The sequence below is a fragment of the Lethenteron reissneri genome, chromosome 47 (genome assembly GCF_015708825.2).
Source record: "Lethenteron reissneri isolate LAM-NWPU_2019-01 chromosome 47, ASM1570882v1, whole genome shotgun sequence".
NCBI classification, from domain to species: domain Eukaryota; kingdom Metazoa; phylum Chordata; class Hyperoartia; order Petromyzontiformes; family Petromyzontidae; genus Lethenteron; species Lethenteron reissneri.
This window is the reverse complement of record NC_083825.1, coordinates 2,242,453-2,269,777: the sequence shown is the minus strand read 5'-3', so window position 1 is coordinate 2,269,777 and position 27,325 is coordinate 2,242,453. Positions and strand designations below refer to the sequence as shown.

The 27,325-nt window shown below is 46.5% G+C and overlaps 1 protein-coding gene across 1 annotated transcript; it reads right to left on the bottom strand.

The window, feature by feature from the left end:
- Positions 1 to 11,673: 11,673 nt before the first annotated feature.
- Positions 11,674 to 27,198, bottom strand: LOC133354486 (prosaposin-like). Its single transcript, XM_061571358.1, has 12 exons — positions 27,043 to 27,198; positions 24,694 to 24,818; positions 23,367 to 23,441; positions 21,437 to 21,562; positions 19,471 to 19,563; positions 18,353 to 18,427; positions 17,886 to 18,011; positions 15,952 to 16,002; positions 15,709 to 15,751; positions 14,801 to 14,928; positions 14,186 to 14,296; positions 11,674 to 13,596 (listed from the first exon to the last, which is right to left on the bottom strand). Exons 1-12 carry the CDS (start codon positions 27,098 to 27,100, stop codon positions 13,558 to 13,560), a joined length of 1,050 nt encoding a protein of 349 aa, XP_061427342.1. The 5' UTR covers positions 27,101 to 27,198; the 3' UTR covers positions 11,674 to 13,557.
- Between the last annotated feature and the right edge of the window lie 127 nt (positions 27,199 to 27,325).

Sequence of the window (27,325 nt, the reverse complement as noted above, 5' to 3'; positions counted from 1 at the left end):
AGGAGTGGCACACCTTGGGTGTCGGTGTGAATGCGATTTAGAACGCTGATGATGCTGATAAGTCTCTTGATTTAGGAATCCTCAATGAGTCTCAAGACTCTTTTTTTGTTGGGAAATTTGGCTAATTTCATTCGTGAGTGTTTGGCTTCGTGTGGGAGGAAACCAGAGGACACGGATACAAACCCGGGAAGCATACAAGGGCATAACACGCAAAGCCCCACACAGATAGATTCAAGAATGCATTGATGACCTTTTCCTGGGCCAGCTCTCCGCTGAAGCCTTTAGCAACGGGTATTGCCAGGCCGCCTCTCATCCCAGCACCAACCACGCAGTTGAAATGGGATATCAGACGAGGTCAAAATAAAGGAATTAATTCGATTTGGGTAAAATTGTATTCTAATGCAAATATATATTCGGATCGCTCGCCTCCGATATCATCCCGTTTTAGATTGATTTGTTTCGGCGACCGGCCGCGTTGTAACGAGTTCAGCTGTCCTCTGTCCGCGGGCGCATCATCGTGAACCTTATCTCCGCGATGCTTTATTGCGGCCGCCGAATATCGCAGCATCTCATATCCTGCTCCCCGCCGCTGTTTTGTTGTTGTTGTTTCTGGGCAGCAACGCGGACCCTGCCGCCTTCGCCGCCGCCACGATAACACGGGGCCCCAGCCGCAGATAAGAATCTCTGCGTTATTCGCCGCTTACTGTAGAGGGTCACTGATCGAACCCCCGGCGGACCGCCCTGGTTATCACTTGCGTGCGGTGTGTATGGCGTCGAACACCGCGCCCCGACGGTTATTGGAACGACGCGGGGTGTTGTGCGGTGATATACCAACCCTCCCTGCCTCCGCAGTGCTGGATCGCAGGCCACGTGCAGCAGAGCCACCGGCTAAATGTATTATGACGCCCGATCTACCGCTCGCCTCTGTCAGTTCAATGGCCGTGACTGAGGACTCGAACTCGGGTTCGCAGTGTTCTGGGTGCGTAGGTCAGAATAACGCTTGTCATTTATGTCGTGGTAATAATTGTTGTTATAATCTTGGTATTTATACTGTTGCTAAAAGTCCATTGGGCTGACAGTAGGGATCAACGATTTGCTGTTGCTACTGCTGCTGCTACGGCTGCGTGATCCCAATTGCGTAATCTGCGGTGTAACTTTTAGAATGTGGATCATGATGCCGGCACACAGTGGCCGACTCGTTCCGAAAGACCTCACGGAGCATCCAACGTCCACTGCGAAGCAGAGGGCGCGTGGCATTTAAGGTTAATTCACAGGCGGTGTTAACCAAGGTGGCCTGCCTGCAATGTTAACCAGGGCAGCCTGCCGGATTCGAACCGGGGACATCAGCAACAAGCGGCGAACGCGCTCCCGCGAGGCCATCTCGCGCTACCAGTACAGCAAGTGGGTTCACTTCATCGTGTGGAATCTTGTCAAAGATGCACATTTTTCCAAAACAAAAGCAAATCTCCGCGTTGCACTCTCCTTCTTCCATCAGGTGGTAGGGAGGCGACAGTCCGAGACGTTTTGCTCTTCCTTCTTCAGCGCACCACCGACTTAGTCTCACGCACGACGGAGCCCAACGCGGCTCAAACGCCACACCGCGCCGTGGCACCATCGTTACCCCAGCTCCCCGACCTTTAGGATCATCAATAATTGATGGACTCGCGCGCTGCCAGGCTTCATCGACGAGGGCTCGTCCTGACACTGCCGCTCGGCGCGAACTGAGAACAGAGACCGGCGGTGGGTCATCGAAGGAGCGAGCCACCTCCCCTTCATCACAAGCCCCGGTAGCTCTTGTTGGTAAACGTGTGCTGTAAAGTCAACATCTTCGAACTACGTACTGCAGCGTTTATGATTCATTACTGTCGTTTTGGGTTCGGCCGCGAAGCAATGATCTGGCCAAATGTGTCGTCAAGACTCTCCGCCACCCGACGCAGCCAATCGAATTAGACTACCGCGCGTGCAGGCGCGGAGATGGAGCGACGAGATCGGATCATGTGCACAGGGATTGTGACGTCGCCGGACCGTTGAGGGCATGGCGACGCTGTGGGGAGGCCTTCATCCAGCAGTGGAGTGATGATTATGATGCCGTTGTATAGGTGTATGTATGTAGGTGTCTGTATGAAGGTGTATGTATGTAGGTGTCTGTATGTAGGTGTTTGTATGTAGGTGTATGTATGTATGTAGGTGTCTGTATGTAGGTGTCTGTATGCTTGCACGTGTGGAGGCACACGTGGGTAGTAGCGGTGGCGCAGTGGTTAGCGCATTGAGCTACAAAGCCGGCGACCCGAGTTCGATTCCCACTCACGCCCGACACCGGCGACAGTTATCTTAACCAGTCCTGGACCTCCCCTAGGTCCACTCAGCCTAAACCGAGTATCTGATGCGGCGTGTAAACATCCATCACTGGGGAGACAACCACCCCCTCGTGTGCCGTTCCGGCCTCCATAGCTGCTGCTCGCGAACGGCACTTGCCATCAACACGATGTACGGGGGGAATTTTCGTCTTTGAATGACCGAGTGCCGTTCGCGTGGGCTCATTGAAGAAGCAGCAGCAGCAGCAGGCGCGGTGAGTCCAAGTTTCTGCCAGAGGCTTGTGCCGTCCCAGCGCGCCCCGTGGTATGGATCGTCCCTTTAATGGGCCGCGCGATAGTGCGTGGAGGAGGTTCATTCATTCTCATTTGCGATGGACTTGGCTGACAGTGCCCCATTTAAGTGAATTATCATCTCATATAGAGCCGGGCTATGGCTCATCAGTGGCGCAGTGCGTTTAAACTCGGGTTGTTAAGATGTTGTTGTTTTTTTCCCCCGTTATCTCTAACCGCATGCAAATAAACTGATAGAAAAAAAAACGGTTACCGGTTTTCCGCACGCACAGGAATGTCCAGAGGAATTAACGTCACGTGATGACCTTTTGAAGTGACAAACGAAGGGAGCTGCCACAATGGTGCAATGGGCAGCGCACTGGACCTGTGGCAAGTTGACACGATGGAGAAAGTTTCTTGAATCCCCTCCAACCGCCTCCGTCCACACTCAATTGGCCGGTCGCGTGTGATGGGGGTACCGGTGTGGGTTACGCTCGCCTCTTGCAAGACGACTAAGCATGGAAGAGTAGACCAAGTTTCCTCGAGAGCTCCCTCTCGTGGAGGCTCTTCCGCCAGCAGTGATGGGAAATTATCAGCGACTCATCTACTGACGAGAGTCTGGTTCCAGAGGTCTGTTCGTAAGTCGATTTGTTCGTAAATCCAACTTTACTCCTGTCGATTCCAAACGTGTTGTACGGCGTGTACACTAAACACGGGGAGTGGCTTTAAAAGTTGTATAATCTCCTGTAGATGTAGATGCCACTAGTTTTTCACTTTCTACAGATGTAGATGCCACTGGTTCTTCACGTTCTACAGATGTAGATGCCACTAGTTCTTCACGCTTTGTAGATGTCACCGCCGCCATCGATTGCGCGGCGGTTGAACGTACGACTCACGGTCGGAACAGGCAACTTTGACATACGGACAGGTTTGTTCGTATCTCTGAAAGTTCGCAAGTCGAACGTTCGTAAGTAGAGGAGTCTCTGCATGTGCCACGCTGGTGACATACGCCCAGGCGCGGTTCGTCCACTAGGGGCGGTAGGGGCACCGCCCCACCAAGCGGCTTTGAGATGAGAAATACTTTTTCTAATAACAAAATACTTTTCTATAAATTGTTTTGTTGTGTTTAAGTTGTTCATATCAGAAACCGCCGCAACGCCACAGTCTGCTTTGTGCCTCGGGGAGGTCACGGGGCGGCTGTGAAGGCGTCCCAGTGAGAGATTCCCCTTCACTCACTACGATGAGCAGCTTCGAGCCATTGTAGCCACGCCGCTTGAGACCCATTCAGGGTGGCGAAAAAGTCGCCCGTGGCTGTAATGAGACGGCGGTGTCTCTAGCGCGAGGTGGCACTGTGCAAATATACAGCAGGTCACAGAGCCGACACGCTCTAGGAGTCAACAAAGTGCTGTTACACTTGCCAAAGATAACAGTGAGACACACAGTAACCACACACAAACAAGCTCTCACGAAATGCGACGTAAATAGCAGCGCCTGTGTACGTTGTTTTAATGTCGCAAGTTAACACATATCAACATTGTGTTGTGTGTAGGTGGGAGCACGACGGTATGTGCAGTATGCGGTGTCTTGGTTGCCTTGGCTAATTTGTTGAGTCGTCTCAGCTGCTTGTTCATTGTTCTTTAATAGGCTTTTGGCAGTGTCCAAGGGGTTGTGGAGTGTGGACTTTTGAGGGTCACGGGGACATAATTTGAGTGCGGTTTGTTGTTTTGTTTCGCATTGTTTCTAAATGCCTCCCGTTGGCAGACGAGGCAGTGCCATCACTTGCACGGGAAGGTCAATGGCACTGACGAGGTTTCTCCTCGTGACAACACGCATCTTTTCAGAGGTCACTCACAACAGCTCCCGGCCGAACGAAAATGTCACGAGTCGCCACTGGGACTCTTCGGCCGCCGTGCCGATCGATCGTTCGCAATCCCCGTTGTTACCACCAACCCAGCTATTTCTGACTTGTCGGTGTTCGCAAACGGTTACCGGTTCACCGGTCGTGGTTTGGACGACGCGAGCCTGAGCCCACGCGGTTGGCGGGCGGGCTGGGAGCTGCCATCCTCAACCCCGACGTCCAGCAGACGGCGCTGTGGGTACAATAAAAGAGGACAGTAGCTATCGATCCACGTGGTGATCACACGACCACTCGGTCAACGGATCGATTGCCAATGAATCAAATACTAATACCCGCCACCGCCGTGCCTGTGCCAGGCTAGGTGCACTTTGAGGCTCGCTGCTGGCAGGAGGTCTCGGCACAGATCCAGCAGGTGCCATGTGTTGGCTGACTGAGTTAACCGGTAGATGCATCCAGCTGTACTTTATCCGCCCGGCGCTTCGCTCGTTGTTGTGAGCGTCGCTCCTCTACTTTATGTTGTTGTTGCTGGCGGGCGACTGCCTCCAACTGCTCAGCAGCGGCGTCCTTCAGGAGCCTCCTCCTCCTCCACGGAGGCCGATCTTGACACCGCTGGTACCAGTCGTGGTCAAGTCCACTCAACTCCACGTCCTCCTGTACCACATCACTCCATCACTCCTCCAGCCCACGAATCCCCGCAGCGATTAGCCCGGTAGTTTTTGTTGTTGTTGTTGTTTGTTTATTACATAATATTCTTGTGGCAGTTTTGATATGTCAATAAAGAACATTGGATTCTGATGTCCGTCTTTTTTTTAAAATCTTAAACCCGATTCTGTGAGTGGATCCAAAACAATTGGCGGGGTAACGGTTCACTACGTCGCTCTCCAGAACTTATACATCGTTTTATATTAATCCATTGCTGGATGGATGCCTCACTCCCCCAGCCTCCCCCCTCGAATGCACCATCAGCCAGGGTCTCTCCACTGCTGGATGAATGCCTCACTCCCCCAGCCTCCCCCGCCTCTAATGCACCATCAGCCAGGGTCTCTCTACTGCTGGATGAATGCCTCACCCCCCCAGCCTCCCCCCTCGAATGCACCATCAGCCAGGGTCTCTCCACTGCTGGATGGATGCCTCACTCCCCCAGCCTCCCCCCTCGAATGCACCATCAGCCAGGGTCTCTCCACTGCTGGATGAATGCCTCACTCCCCCAGCCTCCCCCGCCTCTAATGCACCATCAGCCAGGGTCTCTCTACTGCTGGATGAATGCCTCACTCCCCCAGCCTCCCCGCCTCTAATGCACCATCAGCCAGGGTCTCTCTACTGCTGGATGAATGCCTCACTCCCCCAGCCTTCTCCCCACCTTTAATGCACCAATGGCATCATCAGCCAGGGTCTCTCAGTAATGACATCACCTTTACTCCTTCAATTTAAGACCGAAACAGGACGAATTATTCATTAATGTTGCTATCGCCTCAAATTGTAAATGTTGTGGGTTTACTCTCCAACACACCCGTGTGCTGAACTAGTCACGAATTGCCACGTTCTGTTTACGTGACGATTTTTAACCAATTGGCCGTGTCGGGTGGTGGCGGATTTAACGACACACATCTCTATTTACGTGATCGAGACTTACAAAAAAATTAAACCCTTACGAGGGGTGTACACAATTCTTTGGCACGTCTCACGACGGGCACGGTGGGAATTCGCAGTGCCCGTCCGTCCAGTGCCTGCTGGGTTGCACGCGAGGCCGCACTCATCGCCGCACTAATGAACCACACCACCGCGCGCATCTCGGCAAGGAGCATGACTCATCGCACGAACTTCGACTATCCTCGCAGCAGTAGCGGCGGCTTTTGGCTAAGGGGCCATCCATTTAGTAACACACATGCGTACGCTGGCGTATGGGGGGGGGGGTCGTTTGAAGCCTCGATAATAATTTGTCTAGACGGTCACCGCATCGCAACTTGAAAACTTAAAACTTGTCTACATTGGCCTTCAAATTAGTTAGATTGTCACGTGGTGGACTATCTGTTCGCTTAAACACGTTGACATTATTCATCCTTTATTGTTTCTGCGTGGATTAAATATCGTCCGTTCTATAGGATTCGGGGGGGGGGGGGGGGTGCGTCAAGCATACGCAGGTGTGTGTGGGGGGGGGGGGGTAAAAAGTCTGCGTGCGTACAGGGAGAGTGGTCAAGTTTTGACAGATTCTTGCGTACCTACTCAATGGATGGCCCCTAAGCGATCGAACAAAGATTTTGGTCACCGCATCGCGCACTTTAAGATGCGCTTCTGCGGCCGTCTGGAACGCTCTTCCCTTCCGATATTAGGAAGTAACTGAGAGCAATGCCGGATTAAGCTAGTGCGGGGCCTGTAGCATATGTTATAAAGGGGCCCTACATTAAACAAAACACGTAAATATTAAAACACATAAATGTTTAACTTGCATAGTAAAGTAATTGAATTTTTTCCATTTGCTATACAGCTAGATAATACGACAAATCGCTAACCTTCAACACCCAGTCGTTCATAAAAGTTGAAGGCAATATAGTACTATAGTAATAGAGCAAGTGCAGAATCACTGAACCGGAATTGATAGCTTGAAAGCATTTAGCGCGGGGCACTTGAAAGTGCGGGGCCCGTAGCATATGTAGCTACTTTTGCTACGAGGATAATCCGGCACTGCCTTGGAGCTATGCACTTTTAAGTCATCATCTAGATTGAAAACGCATTTCTTTTAGAACTGCTTCTGGTGTTTAGTCTGTTGTTGTTGTTGTTGTCCTTGCTCCGCAACCTCCGATTAGCACGGTTGGCTACGTACGGTGCAAAAGAGCAAAAGAGCAAGACTGCTTGAGTGCTGCGCAGCGGATGTGCTGTGCAGACATGGAGCAGTGGGTGGACTGTGTGCGCGCGTGTCGGGGTTACGTCGTGAGTGAAGTTCTGAATTTACGTCTCATGCGTGTTGGGTGTAGAGGTGCAGCGGTGTAGCGGTGCAGCGGTGCAGCGGTTAGCGCTACGCTGCGCTACAAACCTGGCGAGCCGGGTTCAATTCCCGCTCACGGCCAACACCAGTGACGATAATTATCTAAACCGATCCTGGGCCTCCCCTAGGTCGACTCAGCCTCAAATGAGCGCCTGGTGTGGTGTGTAAACATCGCCACGAGGGAGACAAAGGCGGCCGGACGTGGTTGTTCGTGGCCACCTATCCCCTCGTGTGTTGTGCCGCCCTTCATAAGTGCTCGTTAATAAACAGCACTTGCCCTACCAGTCTGTTAAGGCTATACGGGGGATCTTTGTTTGTTTCTCTGAGGTGTGGTGGCGCTATTCGAGGTTCTGCTGCCACCTCCCTATGAGTGTTTGTTATTGTTTGCACTCACTGGATGAAGTTTGATACAAATCTTTGACACAGAGTCAAGTTTAAGATGGAAGTAGACCATCTGAATGGATTGAATCGCAGCTCTGATCAAATCGGACATCAGCATGCATGGTCTTGTATGCACGAACTTCATGGAGTTTAAATAAAAGATCGGACACTCACAGAGTCAAGTTCAAGATGAAGTTGGACATCTGAATAGGTTGTATCGCAGCTGTAATAAAATCGTACATTCGCATAACATTGATTTATACGGTTTATTAAGGACGTTTTAACACAGCAGTCTGATCGACTATTTGAACTTAATATAAAACAACTCGGCCAGGAAAGTCACAAAAGATTGCACACGAACGACGCATTCACGCAAGCACCCGATGCTCCGTTTTGAAGTTTTAAAATGAAACATCTTTGAATTGTATTATGCTTTGAATTCGATGATTGTATTTCATCATTAAAAGCGTTTATCATTTTACATCTGGAAGACTGAATTTAAAAGGACATTTCGAGTGAATTTTCTCTCGTCGTTAAGTAGATGGCCTTGCTGGGGATTCGGTTCTATGCGGACTTTCACCTGTTTGGGATTGCGGGATCGAGATGAGGCTACACAGAGCTGGCCATGCGAGAAGACCGTCGTCTGCAGATCGATTCCAACGTGATCGAATGTCTGTCCCTGCGCCTCCGTCATTCATGCAGGGGGCGCGTAGGTTTGCATCGCCCTCTGCATGACAATGACGGGAAGTGCAGCGTTCATCACAAAGTTTTCAGTTTCATTAATTTGGTATAGCCCTGTGAGCCATTCGGCTCTTGAATCGGGTGCAACCGCAACAAACAAAAAACAAAAACATGAACAAGAAAACATCTTAAAGTGACTATGCGCAAACAGAAAATCCAGGGAAAAAAACTGCTAATTCTTCCAGAAAAAAGCACCGTACACCAACGCTGTGCAAAAATCCCAGTGGGATGCAAGTCAAACAACAACAACCACAAGGCAACTTAGATCACAGATACAGTTGTGCGCTTATATAAGTGTATAGCAGCGTCTTGTTTTCTATTGCAGAGCAACGGGTTCTCTCTACTCGTTCGCTTTAAACACGAATCTCCATGGACTTCCATGTGGCTAGAGAACGATGCGTCGTCACTCACCTCCCGCACTCAAAGTGATCACAGAGGAAGCCGTGTGAAGACTGCAAAATACAAGCCTCCCACTCTGGGCTCTGTGTATCCCAAGTCCCTGATGTTTGCTCAAGCTCACACTTATTAAAGCAGACATCGGTGGCACTTAGACGCGTATTAACGCCGCATTTTTTTTTTAAACAAAACCGTCGTGAATTGTTGGCCTGATTTTGGAGCACCCAAAAACAATGTTTTGGTTTCCAAATTATTTATTTTGGACTAAATATTGCAGGTTTAATGCACCACCTGACAGAGCCAAAACAAATGAAGTTGTAACGTGGGAAAATGTGCCCACAATTGATTTGGTTTTCTACGCAAACCGGTTATATTGAAAAGGAAATTTCTTTACAATTACGTACGACGCTTAACTGGAAATTTGCTGAAAACCAAAATCAATTGGCACATGTGGCCACGTGACAACTTGATTTGTTTGGCTGTGTAGGGTGGTGGAGGGTACATTGGTTTAATTGACATTATACCTACACGATCTAACCCCCCAAAAATAAATCATGGATCGTAATATTGGTCGTGAAAGTTTGATTAATTTAACTACTGTAAATATAGATTTGAAACGAAATAATGTTACGAATGCGCTTTTGGTCACCTTGTTATCCGACTTGGTGGCACTCATCTGAATTCTTAACTCACGAATCCTCAAATACAGGTCAGTGGTAATCTCCATTTGCAGTTTACTAGCATTAATTCGTTCAAATTAGCCTGGCTTTGCTCCTCTGCCTCCCAATTGTACAACTGGTGCCATGTAATGATAATGCACATTTAATTAGTTACAGTAAAACATTGGATTGCGAGTCACTTCGTCTGCGAGTGTTTTGCAAGGAGAGCGAAACCTTTAAATATTAATTTTATAAACGAGCGATGTCTTGCAATACGAGTAGTACGTATACACTTTGTCTGCCAAGCACCACGTGATCACAACTGATATACGAGTGCGTTGGATTACAAAACACATTTCCGGAACGAATTATGCTCGCAATCCAAGGTTTTACTGTAAATTATATCATTTTCCATCAAACTGGGACCTCAATGGAAGGACCTCTGCAATATTGCCCATTAACCAGCATTGGTACAAATAAGCCTGGCTGCCGATGAGATGGCGTCAAACCGGCTCCAGTTCGCTTCTCTTGAAAGTGCTGCTGAAAGTACGCACTCGCAGAAGTCCGTACACGACTGTTGGGTGTAAGAAATTAGAGTTTTTTTTGGAGATGGATGCGATGGAGACATTTTCTAGCTGGAGTTACACTAGCAGAGATCACCGGGCTTGCATGGGGAAAGATTGAGCTAGAATCCTGACACGGCTGTGATTTAAACCGTTCAAGTGTAGTTTTATTTTTCGCACGAAGAGAACATCAACAAGTGTAAAACACTCGTCGAGATACCTTCAAATAAACATCTGGTCGACACTAGGGGGCAGCACTTGTCCACCTGCCCGATATCGATTTGTGGTCACATGACAAAGCAATTGTAATTTTAATACCCAGAGCTCGTTTATTCAATTAAAGTGCAGAACCAGATGTTATGCGATGGGTATTTGTATGTGTGCGTGAAGTCATTGGTAATGGAGTCAAGACCATCACCTCCCTACACTTAAAAACGGTTTAAATCACAGCCGTCTGGATTAGAGCTCAGAATCTCTCCAACCCAAGCAGTCCAGTGATCTCTGCTAGGGTTTTGAAAAAAACAAGCTTTAACGTCCAGCTCGTGATGGCGAGCAATTCTACACGAGCATCACAGGATTCTAGCACCAATTACAGAAACGTCGACTCACCACAGCAGCAATACTGGTGCAGCAGCAGCGTCTTGCAGGTACTCTATGCCAGTCCCAGACCTTACAGGCAACAAGTCAGAATTGTCACCGTTCATCCCTCGCCTTTTGGGCTGGGGCAGCACAAGAATGCTTGTAAATCTGTGCAATTTAAGTTTGAGCAAATTAATGAAGGTTGACTGCAGCAAAAGCAATGTTAAGCCTCTTCCCATAAATACCATTTAATGGAGCGTATACTTCCGATTGCTCAAGAAGGCGTTGCCACAAGCTGGGAAGCCGGTCATGAAGAATTGAATCTCTTGGTGTTTATTTTGCACCTGCGGCCATGCTAAAAAAAAGTCTAAAAAATAAGTGCCGTTTGTGATACCAGAAGACTGCTGTGGAATAACATTTCGTGTCAGATTTATCATCGGTTCAATAAACCGACAGACGCAAATCGGCAGGAAAGCGCGTGCGGTGGGGGACAGGTCGTCAACGGTTTGCACGAGATACAGCTCATTGAAAAAGTGTCTGTGGCCTGACAGCAAGAGTTCTACAACGCACGATAAACTGAAAGTGGATGCATTAAATGCCACGGTCAAACTGATGAAGGCTTCAGAGCCAGCACCACGTTGTCTTGCAATATATGTAATTACATGGTACTGTGCATTCAGTATTACCAAATTTGCATTCCAAATTATCAAATTCCAACGCTCTCGATTTACTCCCACTTCCCAGCCACCCCAATGTTTGAACCATGAGCCAATCCACCTACAGCAGTTAATCAACTTCGGTGCAACACTGCAGCAGAATGTCTGGGATCGGCAATTTAAACTCGTCCACACCAGCACAGCATTAACATTTTAATTGCAATGGCTAATAAAAAACACAATAGACTCCAACTTTTAAAACAGAAACATTTTTATTATTAATATTTAACAATGTAATGACAATGCAGGCTTCATAGCAGTTTGAGGGACTACTCATGCTACTCTGGGGAAAAAAGAATTTGTCAAGCAAATGGACTGCAATTGAAGGTCCAAGATTCTTGAAACTTGCCAATCAACGTTTTAAGCATGACAAGGTTTCGGGGGTTCGCTTTGGTGCGATTTCTTAATGCGGCCAACCAATTTGTACCCAAAATGTTGCTGGGGCCCCTTTTCCTATACGCGTCGAGGGCTCCTTGAATTCCAAGTCAGTCTAACGTGTTGTGCACGACACGCCAGCTTGGAGGTCATCACGCACCTTGAAATAATTTAAGCATGCGACTAGAAATTCAAAAGGTTGAGGCTTGAATCTGCAAATTATATGTTTGTTCAATTTAACAACTTTTAAAAGAACAGGTTTCCCGAGATTCGCTTTCTGCGATGTCGCTTACATGTGGCTATCCTACTTCAAAGCGCTATGCAGTTTCAATTCTCATATCGTCTATGCGGTCAGACGTGGGGCATTGTGCTTGGCAGGCAACCGGCGCGTGGTTTCACTGCATCACGCGAGAGAAACACATTAAGCAAAAAGGCGTGAAACGGAAACTTTATATTTTATGTTTATGGAAACAAAACCACAACCACCCACACCGTCCAAATCGGATTGCCAGATAGGAAAAAAATAACGTAGGATGTGGCAATTACATTTCAAAACTAAAGCAAAAAAACCCAGAGCTTTAGTACTTGTGCTAAGCGCCGTTTTTATTAGCAGTTGCCGACTCAAAACTCAAACTTTTGTAACGTTAAAAAAGCAAGCTTTCCCAGCTAGGTAGGACCCTCCTGCCACAACCCATCTGCCATCAACTTTTGGTAATAGTCACGTCCAAGCCAACCACAAGATTGCCACAACAGCTAATGAAGCTGACGCTTGACAGCCCCGAGAAAAAGGGGAACACAGGACAACAGTCCTCCTTGGAGACCGATCCAACAGTGCAGGTACCACGTGCTAAACTTCCCACCACTCGCATCAGAAAACCAAATCACCGAGGTCGAGATGGCGGATGGGTCATGCGCTGGGCAAGACCTCTTACTTAGATTCTCCTTTCAGCCACCTCCAGCAGGTGGGGAGGGGCAGGAAGCAGGAGGTAGAAATTTTCCTGCATCAACTAGAATAGTTCAAAGGTCATGGGTTGGCCATGAACGCTGGTAAAAGATTTCTCGTTTCAAAATTGTGAAACGTCCAATTCCAATACTTTCCCCTTTTCTAGCCAGAGGTACCATCATTTACCACTCACCTTTCCAAGCCCTTGAATATTTTTCAATTTATATCCTTACACCCATACAAAAATGGTGGACTGGCAGACCCCAGGCCAATCATGGGGGTGGAGGGATTCTCAGTGATAGACAACAAATGTGCAGTGCAGCATTACATTGCAAAATAAGTTTACCACACGTGTTCCTAGATAGTGAACAATTATTCTTCCATTTACAAAAAAAGCCTATGCAAAACGTTACAATCGATGTTCCCCAATGAGCAACAAATATGTGAAAGGACGTGTAATGGCAGCATCTTATAGCTGGGGGTAGAGATTCCTGTAGTTTTGGATGTACTGCACAAGATGCGGTTCGTGATGAAGCGAGAGAGGGGGGGGGGGGGGGGTCGGCAAGTACCATATCAAACCACCATGGTGGTCACAATACGTAAAAATGCACATTCGACCGGTCAAAAGCCATAATGGAATATTAATTATATTTGAAAAGGTGATCGGTTTTCAACGGCAGACATTTAGGTCACACCAGGACAAAGATATTCAGGGATAAGTGGAGGGGGGGGGGGAATAAGTGGAGGGCAAGGGGGGCAAGTTGTGAGGCCCTTTCGTTTACTTGGATCCCCACACCTCTGTGCAGTGCTCCATGGCCTGTGGAAATACAGAAATGACAAAATGCATGACAGTCATAAACAAAGTGGCTCCAATGTCACGTGAACTACAGTGTACAGGTCAGAGTGCAACCCCCCCCCCCCCCCCCCAAGCCAGTGGTGGAAATTCCACGTTCCTAAGACAGGAATCGAATTCAATAAAATAAAAATAAAGATATCGGATAAAATAGAAACATCTAATTAGTGTATATTAGCTTACGTTGGCAATGAAACTTAAACAAAACCTGAAAAACGTCAACATGGCGACAGGGGAGGAACAACACATTGGTTAGAATGTGTGCAAGTTGGACACATTCACTGGTAAAGCAAGTGCACTTGAGCAGGACACATGCTTCACACGGGATTATGGCTGGTCAAGTCGCGCAATGGATCAGCAGCAAAGAGGCAATGGCCCCATGAGGGTGTCAACTGCCAGAACTGGAGCGAAAAGGCAACTGATAAGACTGGATTGGTTGGGGACTGCGTTCATCCAAGAGTGAACAAATTCTGGCCTCTGATAAGTGAACAGCAAAAGCCAAGCATTTAAAGTACCAGCTTTATCAACCCTCGCATAAACTGGCACCACTTACATTGCAGATGTTGGCAGTGTCTGTGGACTGACACCAGTAGGAGGGCCCCTGCAGGCAATGCAAGGGCAGCACCATAGCCATCTGGCTCACCAGATCCACAAGAGAGTATTCCTGCACAGGAGATTTCAATCAATTAAATCCACATTTGTACACAAACAGGTAAACTACCAAGTCAGTAGCGATCTCAGAATCCAAGCTTATGGAGCCTGGAAATTGCTGGGGAGGGCAAATACTGTGCAAGAGTGTTTGTTCTAGGCTGTAGGGCTATATTGTGGGCAGGAGAGGGCACACCCAAGTGCAACATGCAATCCTTCCCCCACCACCTTCAAAACCACTGACCAAAAGTGAAATCTGGTCAAATATCTTCATCCAGCTGCGGATTAACAAATGGGCTGCGAGATCCCACGATGTTAGGCAAAGAACAAAACCATGCATAAAAAAAGGCACCACAGGCTCCAAAGTTGCTCACAAATGAATAGTAAACTACATAGCAACGATGTGCCTTATTGCAAAAACTGCAAACTAAATCCAAAACGCCTTCGCGATAGCCTTGCTCAATAAAGAACGGTGCTAATACCGAATGCATGAAGGATTTGGAAATGCAAATAATATCACCTTCTGCAGCGAGTCCATTGGGGTCCAGTCAGCCAAGACGAGGTTCTCCTGGGCTGGGAAGACCAGATTCAGGAGCGAGAGGCTCAGGGCTTTCTCCAGTGCACGACACGCATGGCACATGGGGTCATCTGCCAAGGCAAATGGTTTGTGTTCATTAACACAAACAGGGAGATGGTAAGGCTTCTTAGCTTGGTGTTCTTGGAGGCTACATACCGTGGGTGCTAAATGTAATGTCACATGCTTGCCGACGACCGTTGGGACAGACCTAGAAGTATTAAATTGGAATTAAAAACACACTACACTGAACCTTGTTGTATTACCTTGGGGACATGCTGTTAGTGCACACCAAACACGAAGGGTGGTGGAGGCAGTGCCAGTCTCATTTGGTGAGGCAGAAGCCAATAGATTGCCTACCTGATTTAGGGAAAGTTAACTATAGCTAAAACTTTATTTTAGCAGTAGAGGCCACCGAGCTATACGGCGCTATTTCATAAGCAACTTGGTCAGATGATTTAACGAAGCGGCTCATCACCACAGAAACTTACAGCAGCCAAATACTTGAAAACACATGTCGATTCTAAAATGCGGAGGGGAAACCCCAGAGGACCCAGGAGAAAAAGCCATGTGACCATGGGGAGAACATGCAAACCCCAAACACAGGTGTCAGAATTGAACCCACGACCTCCTGTATACCAGGCAAGGTAGTTAACAGCATCACCATGGCACTCTCAACAGCAAGAGGAAGCCAAGGCCATGTTGATAAAGCTATTTGCTGCCAGTGGGGTGGTGTGTGACGAATAAAACTGTAGTTGCCTGGAATATTAAAGCAGTATGCCAAGCACCATCAATGGCTTACAGGACAAACAAGATTAAATTTCAATAAAAAAACAACTCCACATTCTCAGTACCAGAGTTTTGGCAGGAGGGCATCTCGTTGCAATCAAACCCAATCTGAAAATAAACCACAAACGGTCAATTTAGTTGGTGTCATTTCATAGCCGACACATATTTTGCTCAACACGAGAGCTGTATTTAGACCAGCATTTTCACGTTTCAACCTGTACACTCAAGTCTTTGGAAGCGCATTGCAGATTTTGAACAAAATCGCAGCGCGTTGCAAGGTGGAGGAAACTAAAAAATTCACGTTGTACCTCTTGCTTTGAAGGGCACCACCTCAACGCCTTGCAGACTTTATCGGGCACCTGGATTGCACAGAAAATTGCAAAACACACATCCCAAAATAATGGTACTTGAAAAAAAACTAATGGAAAAAAAGCCAAAGGCATGCCTTATCTCAGGATACAAGAGTGCCGAGTCAGCTTGCATTGCTTCAATGGTGTGATTCTCAACCGCAGGTCACAGCAACTTTGCACAATCATTTCTTCGCCACAAGTGTGGTACAGACCGAATGTGAAATTAATTATGCATAACTCAGTGTTAAAATAAGTCCCTACCAGGCATCCTTTGCCTAGGATGTCTGTTGAAAAGGCAAATGTAACCTTCACAGCTGAGATTAATGGCATTAGGTGGTTAAAAGCCTCATTTATTTAAAATTAAACAAGGCAGAGGTTTCAGTTACCAGTGAAAATTAAGATACCACTCAAGTTTAATCCAGGATTTTGCAAGAACAGAAAACTGAGCTCCACGTTGGTTCGTAGCAGTCATCGTTACCATGTCCAGTCGAGGGCATTGCATGCGATAGCCAGTGCAAAAAGCAGATCAAGATTCCAAAGGGGCAAATTGCGTAAAAACAAAAAGGATAACACACAAGTAGAACCAGTGGCCACACTTGGGGAAGCATTGCATACTCAGGTTCTGCAATTCGAAAAATTAAGCGCAATAATTGTCGATGGCCTAATGGTCAGAGTGTTGCATTAGTAAAGCCCACTCCATTTGAGTGCAAGTCAAGCACGAGTGTGTTTTTGTTCCCATGACACAAAGTAGCACTTTGGATCATTTAATCTGAACAGATTGTTGGGCAAGGCCTATCGGAGCGACTCAATGCAGTAGGTCGGGTAACAATTACCACACGACCCTATTGTTTTGACCAACGTTAACATTTTGATTAACGTACCTTTACGTTACGCACGTGGGTGCCAATCCAAGTGCTTAAGAGGGCAGAGCATGCCTCAGCCAATCAGCGATGCCTATTTAGACCGACTGGACTTGCTTACATTATGTTTTCTGTGTTGGCAATGGAAACTCCTCCTATGTTTCAACTCATAAGTGAATTCGATGAATAGTTATGTCACTTCAGTAGTTTTCATGGACCAGATTAAAAACATTAACCGAGGGCCTACTGCATGTAGTACCTCTGGACATCTTCGGTCACCTGTCAGAGTACCAACTGTAGGGAGTACTGAAAGAACATGCTTTCACCTTGGGTTACACGGCAGAACAAGTTGAAATTGATAAAACTACGCAAGATAGAAAACTAATGAAGATACACGCAATGCTTTCACCAATGTGCATCATCTTCAGAAGTAGTTAATTCCTAGTATGGCAGCTAACAGGTAGCTTGGTGGGGCCAAACAACTTAGTATACTGTGGTTCATGAGAGTTTCCCAGATTCATCTGGTTATTAATATGGCAGGGCCCTATTAGCAGCAACTGTATACCTCAGGTGGGTTTCTATTGGGTCGCTTTATGAGCGTTCGTGCATCCCTTCTATTATGGATGGACAGAGCAAATGCACGAAAGCGCGAGTTTATTTCGAAGGTTAGTATCAAAAGCAACCAAAGGTCCTCAACGATATAAAAAAAGTCTCCAGAAGACGCATCATAAATAATGCAGTCCCCTCCACTCGTACACCATCTCATTAGCCATGTGCGTACAAAAGTGGAGATCACTTGGGGCTACCTCTGCCGTTCAAAGAACCAGGGCGCGTCTAATCACAGGACGCCGTAGATTACGATATGGAAGAGGGGAGAAACTTCACATAAATGCGTCATGAGCGGCGTTATACATTACGCAACAAGATGTGGTATTTAATGTCCCAGGACAACTACCACAAAAAGGAGGGGTTGCCCAAGGAAAAGCATGACAGGTAGCAATCCTAATATGCCACTGAAGATTCCATCTGTACCAGGTTTTTGTCGAGGTAGTTGAAGAGCACGGGCAGGTACTTGTCAGCAAGGCGCTTGCACTTATCTGCAAGTGGCTGGAAGGTCATCATGTTGCAGACAGCATCGACATCTCCATAAATCTCCTTCTGCGAGAGAAAATTCGGCAGTGTGCCAAGTCGATTTCCCCTGGTTTGCTCCACAGCAGAATTGGCAGCAAGCTATTATGCATCAGGAAATGCATGCTTTCTTGACCATATTTCACCACGCTGGTTAATGCGGGAATAGAATTGAGGGAAGCTGGATTCATAGCAAAATAAATACTGGACTTTATCCACTATTCTTTAATTACTCAGCCACTAGGCTGCGAATTGGATTAATGCCACAAGATTTTTGTAGAGCCCGATTTTCTAAAAACATGCACCAGCCCATCTTTTAAGCTGCCTCAGCCACCCAGCAACTCCAAAAATTCCCAATCGACCAGTTTTACCTTCGTGGTAGGATCAGTCAAGGTGTCATGAACTGCTGCCACAACATTCTTGCACAGCTGGCACGTCACGTTCAGCTGCCAAGACAGAACGCAAGCCATCCTTCTCATGTGCCTGCACACCGTGCCAAGCATTAACACTGCAATTATTTTTCCCAGTGTTGCTTTGCAAGTAATTAATCCATAGTACATTAAAACTGTTAATTCAGTATGAGACTTAGCAATTGGGGACAATTCAGCTTGGTTGCGCTTTCTGCATATATACAGAATTAGCAATTTGCCACAAATGGTCCAATGTTATGGCATTCATGTGGAGCGACGTCACGCACCACAACCAACACAATGACTCATACTAGTGGCGGCACGCATGGTAAGCATTAGTGCAAACCTGTTGCTTTGGACTAGATGTTGTGTGCACGGTGCATGCCAACTCTCCTCAGAAATGTCGTCTACACCCATATCAAGTAATAGAAAGGGACAAGTATAAATTACTTAGTCTGAGACAAATCCAAAGTTCTGGATAGAATTGATGCAGGTGCATCAATAGTTTTGGAAAAAAATTTGATTTTTTACAGGGGCACTAGGGCATACCATTGTACATAATTTAGAATATTGGAAAATTTGTAAAGGCCAGAGAGCCCCATGTGTTAAATTGGACAAGGGTTTAGTGCATATGCAATGTATTTCACATTCCATCAGGCCAACAGCAACTATAACCTTGTAAAATGTTCAGTTACACTTGTGGCATCAGTAAGTCAACATTGCCAAATCCACATCATACTGGATGGTGACGAGCTTATATCCAAGCCAGGAGTTCAGGGTCAAAAATTAGGAGAGATTAATAATCTTACCACCAGTTCTCAAATTAAAGGAATCGAGTTACATTAGGTTTGACCCTCTATGGCTACGCAATCAATCGTCGTAATTATGAAGTCAGAACTGCAATCAAGATTATTTTGCCTCATTCTGACGGTAATGAATTGCGCTCAACCCTCTGGATGCATTGCGAGAGCACGGGTGCATTTTATTTGAAGAAAAAATAAACGACTACAGGGCTACATGTATCAAATTAAGGAAAAGTAGCATTGGATTGTGTACACAACCGTGTGAATTATTCTCACCCCTTTGAACTGTGGGGTTGGGGTAACTTGCAGAGCCAGTTCATCATCCGACCTACATAGGTACAGGGCACTGCACACTTTCTTGGGATCAGCCTGTAAGCAGAGAACATGCCACACAACAGCCACGTCAAGCTTAACCACTCGCAGCATTTACTTGTATGCACGTGTCGCTGGGGCTGCACATGCTTTAATGAACAGGCATGTATTCTTACACGGAAAGTTAAATCTTTTGATTCTGCAAGTGGTTGGAGAGATGAGTGGATCATGGCTCACATGGGGGTCTGTGAAAGTGTCTACAAACTGAAACGAGCATTGGGCGATTTTTAGCTCTTGGCAGCCATGAACTAGTTGTGGAACTTTCAAATTTTTATGATAATGTCAGGATAGTGTGCTGGTGTAACGGTTAGTGTAATGCAAATTAAACCTGCTGACCGAGTTTGATGAGCAAGGTCTGAATTACAACCACACTGGTAAGACCGCCACTACTTAACTCGGCTCAATTGGTATCATTAATTAAAGACATCTCATAATCCCCAGCTGATTTGCACTTTAGATTCAATGTAGTCTTTGTTTACCAAAGTTCCTGTGCCCAACACCATTGAAGATTTGGTCCAATAAAGACCGAATGCCGATGTACCAACCCTGGTGAAACTGCCTCACACACCACCCCCATCACCTGGAATGGAACATTCTGCAAACAAGTTGAAGGCACCCCAATGGGTTCTCCATCTCCAGTTGTAGCCAATGTTTATGGAAAAATTTAAGACGGACGCCATCCACTCTACATCGTCCTTGTGGAAGATGCGTAGAGGACATGTTTGTCATCTGGCCACATGGCCAAACCAATGCCTCGTCCACAATTCTATACACTCAGCCATCAAATTCACCATGGAGGTGGAAAAGGGTGGCAAGCTACCATTTTGGGATGCTTTTATTGAAAAGAGACCAGATGGCTCAACGGGACTGTCCACAGGAAAGCCACCCATACCGATGCCTACCTAAACCCGACTCCCAAATGTTCCCAGAACGCTACACCATAGAGTTATGCATTTCCAACCATCACCTAGCCAGTGAACTGAAAAACACATACACCAAGCTCTCAAGATGGATATGCAGACTACACAATCCATAAAGCGATCACCATTTGTTGGGAAATAACCATCTGAGGACGCAATCAAAACCATCACCTTGCCATACATAACAGGGGTCAAAGAATATTTCCACAATCATGAGCAAACAAGATCCAGGTTCGATTTAAACACAGTACATAAAATTCGTGATGCAATCCCTGAGATGCAATACCCCTGCGGCGACAAACCAAGCAGTGTCTGCGGCAGTAGTTACATTAGGGAAACTAAGCGACATGTCTGACCATGTTCTTGAGCACAAGGCAGATCTGAAATGTGGTAGGACCAATACTACGGCTGATCATTGTTTTAATGCAGTTGGCTGGCACGAAAATGTATTTCTAAGATGAAGGTACTTTGCAAGCCCACTGGCTATCAAAGATTCGTTCATGAAGCCATCCATATTATAGAGACAATTTCAACCGAGAGGATGGGTACAAACGCGGCAATCACTGGAAGGACGTTATAAACCCGATTAAGTCAACTGGCTATAATGTTTCCATTTCAGCACTGGCTGTTGCCGAGTATTTGAATCCCTCGCATTAACATAAGCTCCTCCAGGGCTCGTGCCCCACCCATTTTTAACTTTCATAAACAGTTTGCCTTTAGAGGCCAACCTCTTTCTCTACCCGATGACCGCTTGGTGTGATCAGCGTTTTTACAACCCATCTCACGATTTTACCAAAAGACCCAAAGACTAGTGCAAAGAAACGACGATCGAAGCGAGGCAGCAGAATAAGTTGTGCACTAATCATTCAAACAGTGGTATATCCCACCAAGGGGCGATTGAAATCCCAGTTTGCATCATTTGTGTAGCCCGTGAATGCAACAATGCCTACCAGGAAGCCCTCGAGATAAGAGAACACCTTGGGCAAGAACTCTTCGACAGCCTCGTGGCAGTCTGCGCGCAGAGTGTTAAACACCAACAGGTCGCACACCATGTCCAGGCTGTTCTTCACCTTGGCCTGAACATACAAAATGCAGTCATTAACTCAACCTGGAAATGGGAAAAACAACAATTGAAAACACTATAAATGCATGAAAGCGGCAAGTTTGTAATTTTATAAAATGGCAATCTTTTAGAATGCAGGAGGAAGAGCTATTAAGCGCTTTTTGCACAGATGTCCAGTAGGGATGGGTCAAACAATACACAATAAGAGTCCAAAATAGAATGGGAAACAAGTCACTAAATAAACTATTTATGTATAGAATCAAGCCGAGGATGGCCTTTGTATGTGTAGTGGGTTCACGTGACACGATTCAGGAGGCAACATCATGTATTCTATAACCCCCAATGGGGTAACTACACAAATGGGGTTGGGTATGTTGGCACACTGCCCGACCCACAATGCCAAGCCGCAGCAAACAGCCATGCAGACCCGGGACCCCCCCCCCCCCCATTCAGAACCTACTAGGTGGTTTTGTATTGCCTTCCACGTGTTCCCCACCTGCTCCACCCTCACCACCACCAAGTTGGAATCCTTACCATCAACCTAGAGAAACTACATCCAGTTTCATCTGAGATTCGCGCGTGTGCAACATTTTAGGAATTAGGGCCATTCCGCCAAATAAGCAATGCATTACAAGACAAAGTATGAACACATTGAAGCAAGTAATTTGAAAGGGCCTTGAAAAGTATTGACATTACATAAAGCTGTTGACGTTGATTAAGTGCATTTTGCAGCAACATCCGATAATGAAACTGTACAATTTCCACAAACCCTGAAAACAAGCCTCAACCCACTCCTTACGAACTTAGTCACTCCAAACCACAAGGAGTGGAAACGCAATGAGGCAGCAGACTAAACGGGGTAGGCAAGCTTCCAATCAGCACTGACACAACTGCTTGAAATCTTGCGAAGGCAATAGATACAAATTTTAGTTTTTCACCTCCATAAGGTCAACAGATCAGTCAATAAATTGACTGCAAGTGCAATTATTTAAGTGTAGCAACCAATTAAGTTTACTGTGTCAAGACAGTACATGGTTGCCACTTGCTGGATTCTGCTTAACGTGCTCTTGGGGCTCCATCTGCAGACTGCTTTTGACTTTGAAGACCAAGGAACCCAATGAGCAGTTTTTAAACAAGTAACAACCAGATACTTGCACGAGTGGGGTCTGGACGGATGCTGGCAAAAACCTTCAGATTTTTTTTCTGGCAAGTCGTATTGCATTGATCGAGCGACTGGCAATAATGGACTGCACGTAGGAAGGACCGAATGACCAGTTGACTGGGAACTAGTGACAAGCATGAGGATGTACCCCATCTCTAATCAACTAGAGCAGGGGCAGCCAACGTGTAACAGACGAAGAGCCAAATTACCCATGAGGTCTGCCAAGAGCCAAGTTTATATAGTGATTGTTTTCAGCATAACACGAGAAACATTCATTATGTGCCGTTATAGCACGTTCTACATTATGCCCCTTGATAGAGCCGCATGTAGGGGATTAAAGAGTCACATGCGGCTCAGGAGACGCCAGTTGTCACTAGTTCAGCAGTGGCCTAATACGTGGCCCATTCAATCCTGAAAAAACAATTTAAATTATGGTCGTAGAAATTGTTCAGCATACATAATTCGTTAAAAAACCTGCTTGATTCGTTAACACCTGCTTAGATTGGCTAGACAACACTCTTCAATTTTGCAATCCACCCAGTTGCCAGCACGCTCATGGGGAATGCATTGCTGGCAATTGCTGCCAACGATATTCCTGAAATGCATGGTCTTAGTATAAATGGTTATTTTTTTCCATGTGGATGAGATCACAAACCTGGGTTTCACCGTTTTTCAAAATGTTGTCGAGGGAAACCATGAACTTTTCACAGAACTCGCACACGAATCCATTCTGTGGACAAACATCACAACTAAACTTATTTCCAGAATCTTCAGCTGTGGCATACAATGAAAAGAGCTTAGAAAGGGCATTAAAATAAACGCAGACTATTAACTTTTAAAAATAATTTGCACATTTATTAGAACAATCAGTAGCGTGACCCAAATACTTAAGGAAGCAAACTCAGAAGAGAAACATTAAGGTTGCTCAGGCCCAATAAAATAAAATGGAGTAGCAATGTATTACTTGATATGGCAGATTCTAGGTTGAAGCCTCGTCACTTAAATGATAAAAGTTTGGCAAGCTTGAAAGCCTGAGTTGTTACCAATAAACTTCCCTCACTTATCAATTTAATTCAACCCACTGGAAATTCATATTCCGGTCCCTCGAGGCTGTTATTCAACCGCATCCTCGGGTTCATGCAGGCACACGGTGGTGTGTTAGAGTATTCATCGCGCATCAAAGTTCAAAACCTGGCGTCGAGTCGGCTAATCATCTCTCCAGGGGCGAGTAAGGGAATAGAGGCTTGTGGAAAAAGCAGAATTGCATGGCTTGCAGTAACTATCCCAATACCATCGGAATATACAATTTCCATCATTGGTTCAGGGTCAAAGGAGAATAGTAAAGGAAAGGCCTTTGAACAGACAATATACTTCATGTATTTTACTCACCTGCGATTAGCATGGTTGGCTACAAAGTACGAAAGGAGTTAATACATATGCAACCGACAAACAATATGGAGGAATGCATAGCTTTGGCAATTGTTGGTACAACCTCACCACGCTTGTTTGCGGTTCGTCGGTACTGATGCACTTGGCATGGACGTGATAAAAGATTAAACGAAGTTTATTATAAAATCAGAATTACAATTTAACCAGAGGCCTGCTGGTGAGATCAGAACGGCACTCAAATTTTAGAAAATGACACGTGTACACTTAACGCTTGAGCCAATGGCACAACTGGGCTTTGTCCTACTGCCAAGCACAGTTGAAAGTGCCCAACTGACCAAACATCCTAAAGCCAATAATGGAAACAGGAGCACTTGTCCCCCCGAATATCTTCACGCCACATTACCAGAAGCCACCTCGTGGCCAAATCGGCCTAGACCAAGGATGGATGATATTGCCTTATCAAATGCAGCCATAAGCGGGAAGAATTCATTAGGGTGAAAACAGCCTCTCAAACTCCTTTAGCTGCAAACGAATGAAAACGGCTTTTCAAAAAGAAATTATTCACAAGGCACCGGGTAAAGCAGGTGACAGACCTCTTTCCAGAGAGGCAGGCAGATCCGGACAGCGCCGCACTGCACCGCCGTGTCCAGGTCACGGCACCAGGCATCCGGCCCATGACTGCACACCGCTGCGTATGGGGGAACTGCAAGGGAACTCCCTGCACACCACACACACGAAGAGCAATTCGTTTAGTAGGACCTGTAGCTCACCGCTTTACAACAGGTGTGCAGTGTCCCGCAGCAAAGTCCCAGGGGCCTACTACGGTACGTTCCGATTGGGTCAGAATTAAATCTCAATTAATAATTAAATAGAAACAATTCGGCGTGTCACTTTAGGTGGTGTGTACACACACAATCGTCTGCCTTGACGAATCCTCCACTGCTGGAGGGCACAGTAACTTTAGTTCAGTGTGCCATAAAGATTGGAGAAAGCTGGAGTGTGCCATGGAATTAAAGGTTAAGCGCTGTAGTGGATTACGGCAAAAAGGGCCATCAGCAACTACTGAGGTCACTCCAGCACACAAGGCGATGGGGGTAGACAGTCATGTAGCCACCATTCGTCTTGGCAGTGGTCAATAAAGTAAATCTGCGGCAGGGCTTGCAAGCTGCTGGTGTTATAAAAACAGTTAGCAGACTTGAAATTGTAATCCTGAGGTCACCCATGCGGTCTCCCAGTGGGGCAGCTGAAGCAATTGGTACCTTTTCTAACTACCGCTGCCACGTCCAGTCAAATCGGCAGATCGCGTGTGGTAGGGGTACAAGCTTTTCCAAAAAGTTTTGCTAGTATGAAAGAGTAGGCCAAAAACAGATAGGGATTCGAGAGCTCCCTCTATTGGAGGCCAATCTGCCAGCAGATGCGATAGCAAGCAACAACTTTGTAATCTTATACATCACAGTAGCCAACGGCCACACTTCCTGCACAATTAGACATTTAACTACTGGTAGGAACCTCCTGGTTACCAGCCCACAGGGGATTAGTGTGTCCATCGTGTAGGGATGGGGGAGGGTGGAGAGGGGCTGGTCACCCTGTGGTGCCCTTATAAAACTCAACGTTTAACCTACTCACGCCGGCTTGTGCCCGCCCTCACAGTCGGGCATCTTTGCGGAATACACCACGCCGCCGTTGACCCTGCAAGCCATTGACCGAGCAACCCGACGTTCCTACCAGCTCCCTCCGCAGGAATGTGTTAAACGTCACTGGACCGCGATTTCAAACCCAAGATTTTGATTCTTTACCATCCCAGGTCGCCCTTACAAAAGTGTGCGTTTAAATGAATGTGCTCATATCATATATGTTCTGCATTACCGATCAGGCAACGTGTCGTACACACATCTTGGGTTCCCGACAACTGCAGTCATCATTCACGCGAATACAGCAGTCACAGTAACCAACAGTAGTACACATCATATATACTGTGGGGTGTGAAAATATTTTACACCGCATGCAGCAACATTCATAAATCACAATCCCTTTGGCAAATCCACTGCTGGATGAATTGGCACTCCACACGCTGGGTGCCGTTTGACCATACTTCACCACGCTGGTCAGTGCGGGAGGTTGAAGTAAGAATCGCCACTGACGTTAGCCGTGTACGAATCCATTGTCACCCAGGTTCATAACAGTGCGTCAACCACTGCGCCACCGCTCCCCCCTCGCCCACAATGCACACAGCAACCATAACACGGCAATGCTAAAAATGTTATTCTAGAGGCCTATTGTCGACTTTGGCGTGTTATATTAAATACAAATGTAATGTTACACTAGGCAACAATGTGGTTGTGCCAGATAATTACACATATATACTGTAGACATCGACACTGTACGTACAGTATTGCGTCGTGCCCTATAATACACGTCCTAGGTCACATCGGTTCGTGATTATTTTTTACAGCCTTTAAAAAAAACCACAAATCTAAAACTATAGACGTCAACATCCACGCCTAAAAATCAATCCGGCATTGTGCCGCGCTCATTTTTTCGAAAGAAAAAACTAAACACGGCATTTAAACCATCGGCCGTGGTCCATCCACTGCTGGATGAAGGCAGCAGGGCAAATCACGGCTCACGGATCCTGCGATCTAACAAATCATTATTTTTGTTTTAAGTTTTGACCCGCGATTATATTTGTGTCGATTCCGATCGCTCCATCTCCCACGGCACCCCGGGTTGACAACAATACAAGTCTCATCCCTCCGTCATCACCATCGCTTGCCATCAAGCCGGCTAAATATAGCCATTACTTTACCACTTACACAAGCGCACGCTTACATAAACACACACACGGCAGCAGAGTTGTTGTTGTTCGATAAGGGAGGAAGAGCGATGCGTTTGGAGGTGGAGAGGGAGGGGGGACTGAGACAAGATTGTAAATTAAACCTTACCGGCATACGCCACGCAGATGATGACAGCAATGCGTAGGATGTCCATTGATGCTGGCATTGTCACCACACACCAACCTTAGAGCAAGAGAATGTGCGATGTGTGTGAGAGAGAATGTGTGTGAGAGTGAGTTTAAAGCTGGTTGTGACCCAGCCCTTATGTACGCCTCCGAACCCACGTGGTTCCTTATCATCATCATGAGCCGCATGCATCATCTCCATCAACCCACGCAATCCACGCGTGGTAATGAATGATCTGTAATGTAAATACGTGATTGCAATCACC

What these genes read in the sequence shown, in the direction of transcription:
- LOC133354486 (XM_061571358.1), bottom strand. Translation starts at nt 27,100, where the DNA reads ATGCCAGCATCAATGGACATCCTACGCATTGCTGTCATCATCTGCGTG. An exon ending in TGAAAAACGGTGAAACCCAG is followed by an intron (nt 21,563 to 23,366) that starts GTTTGTGATCTC and finishes TTGTATGTTCAG; the next exon opens with GCCAAGGTGAAGAACAGCCT. An exon ending in ACACTGCCAACATCTGCAAT is followed by an intron (nt 13,597 to 14,185) that starts GTAAGTGGTGCC and finishes GTATTTCCACAG; the next exon opens with GCCATGGAGCACTGCACAGA.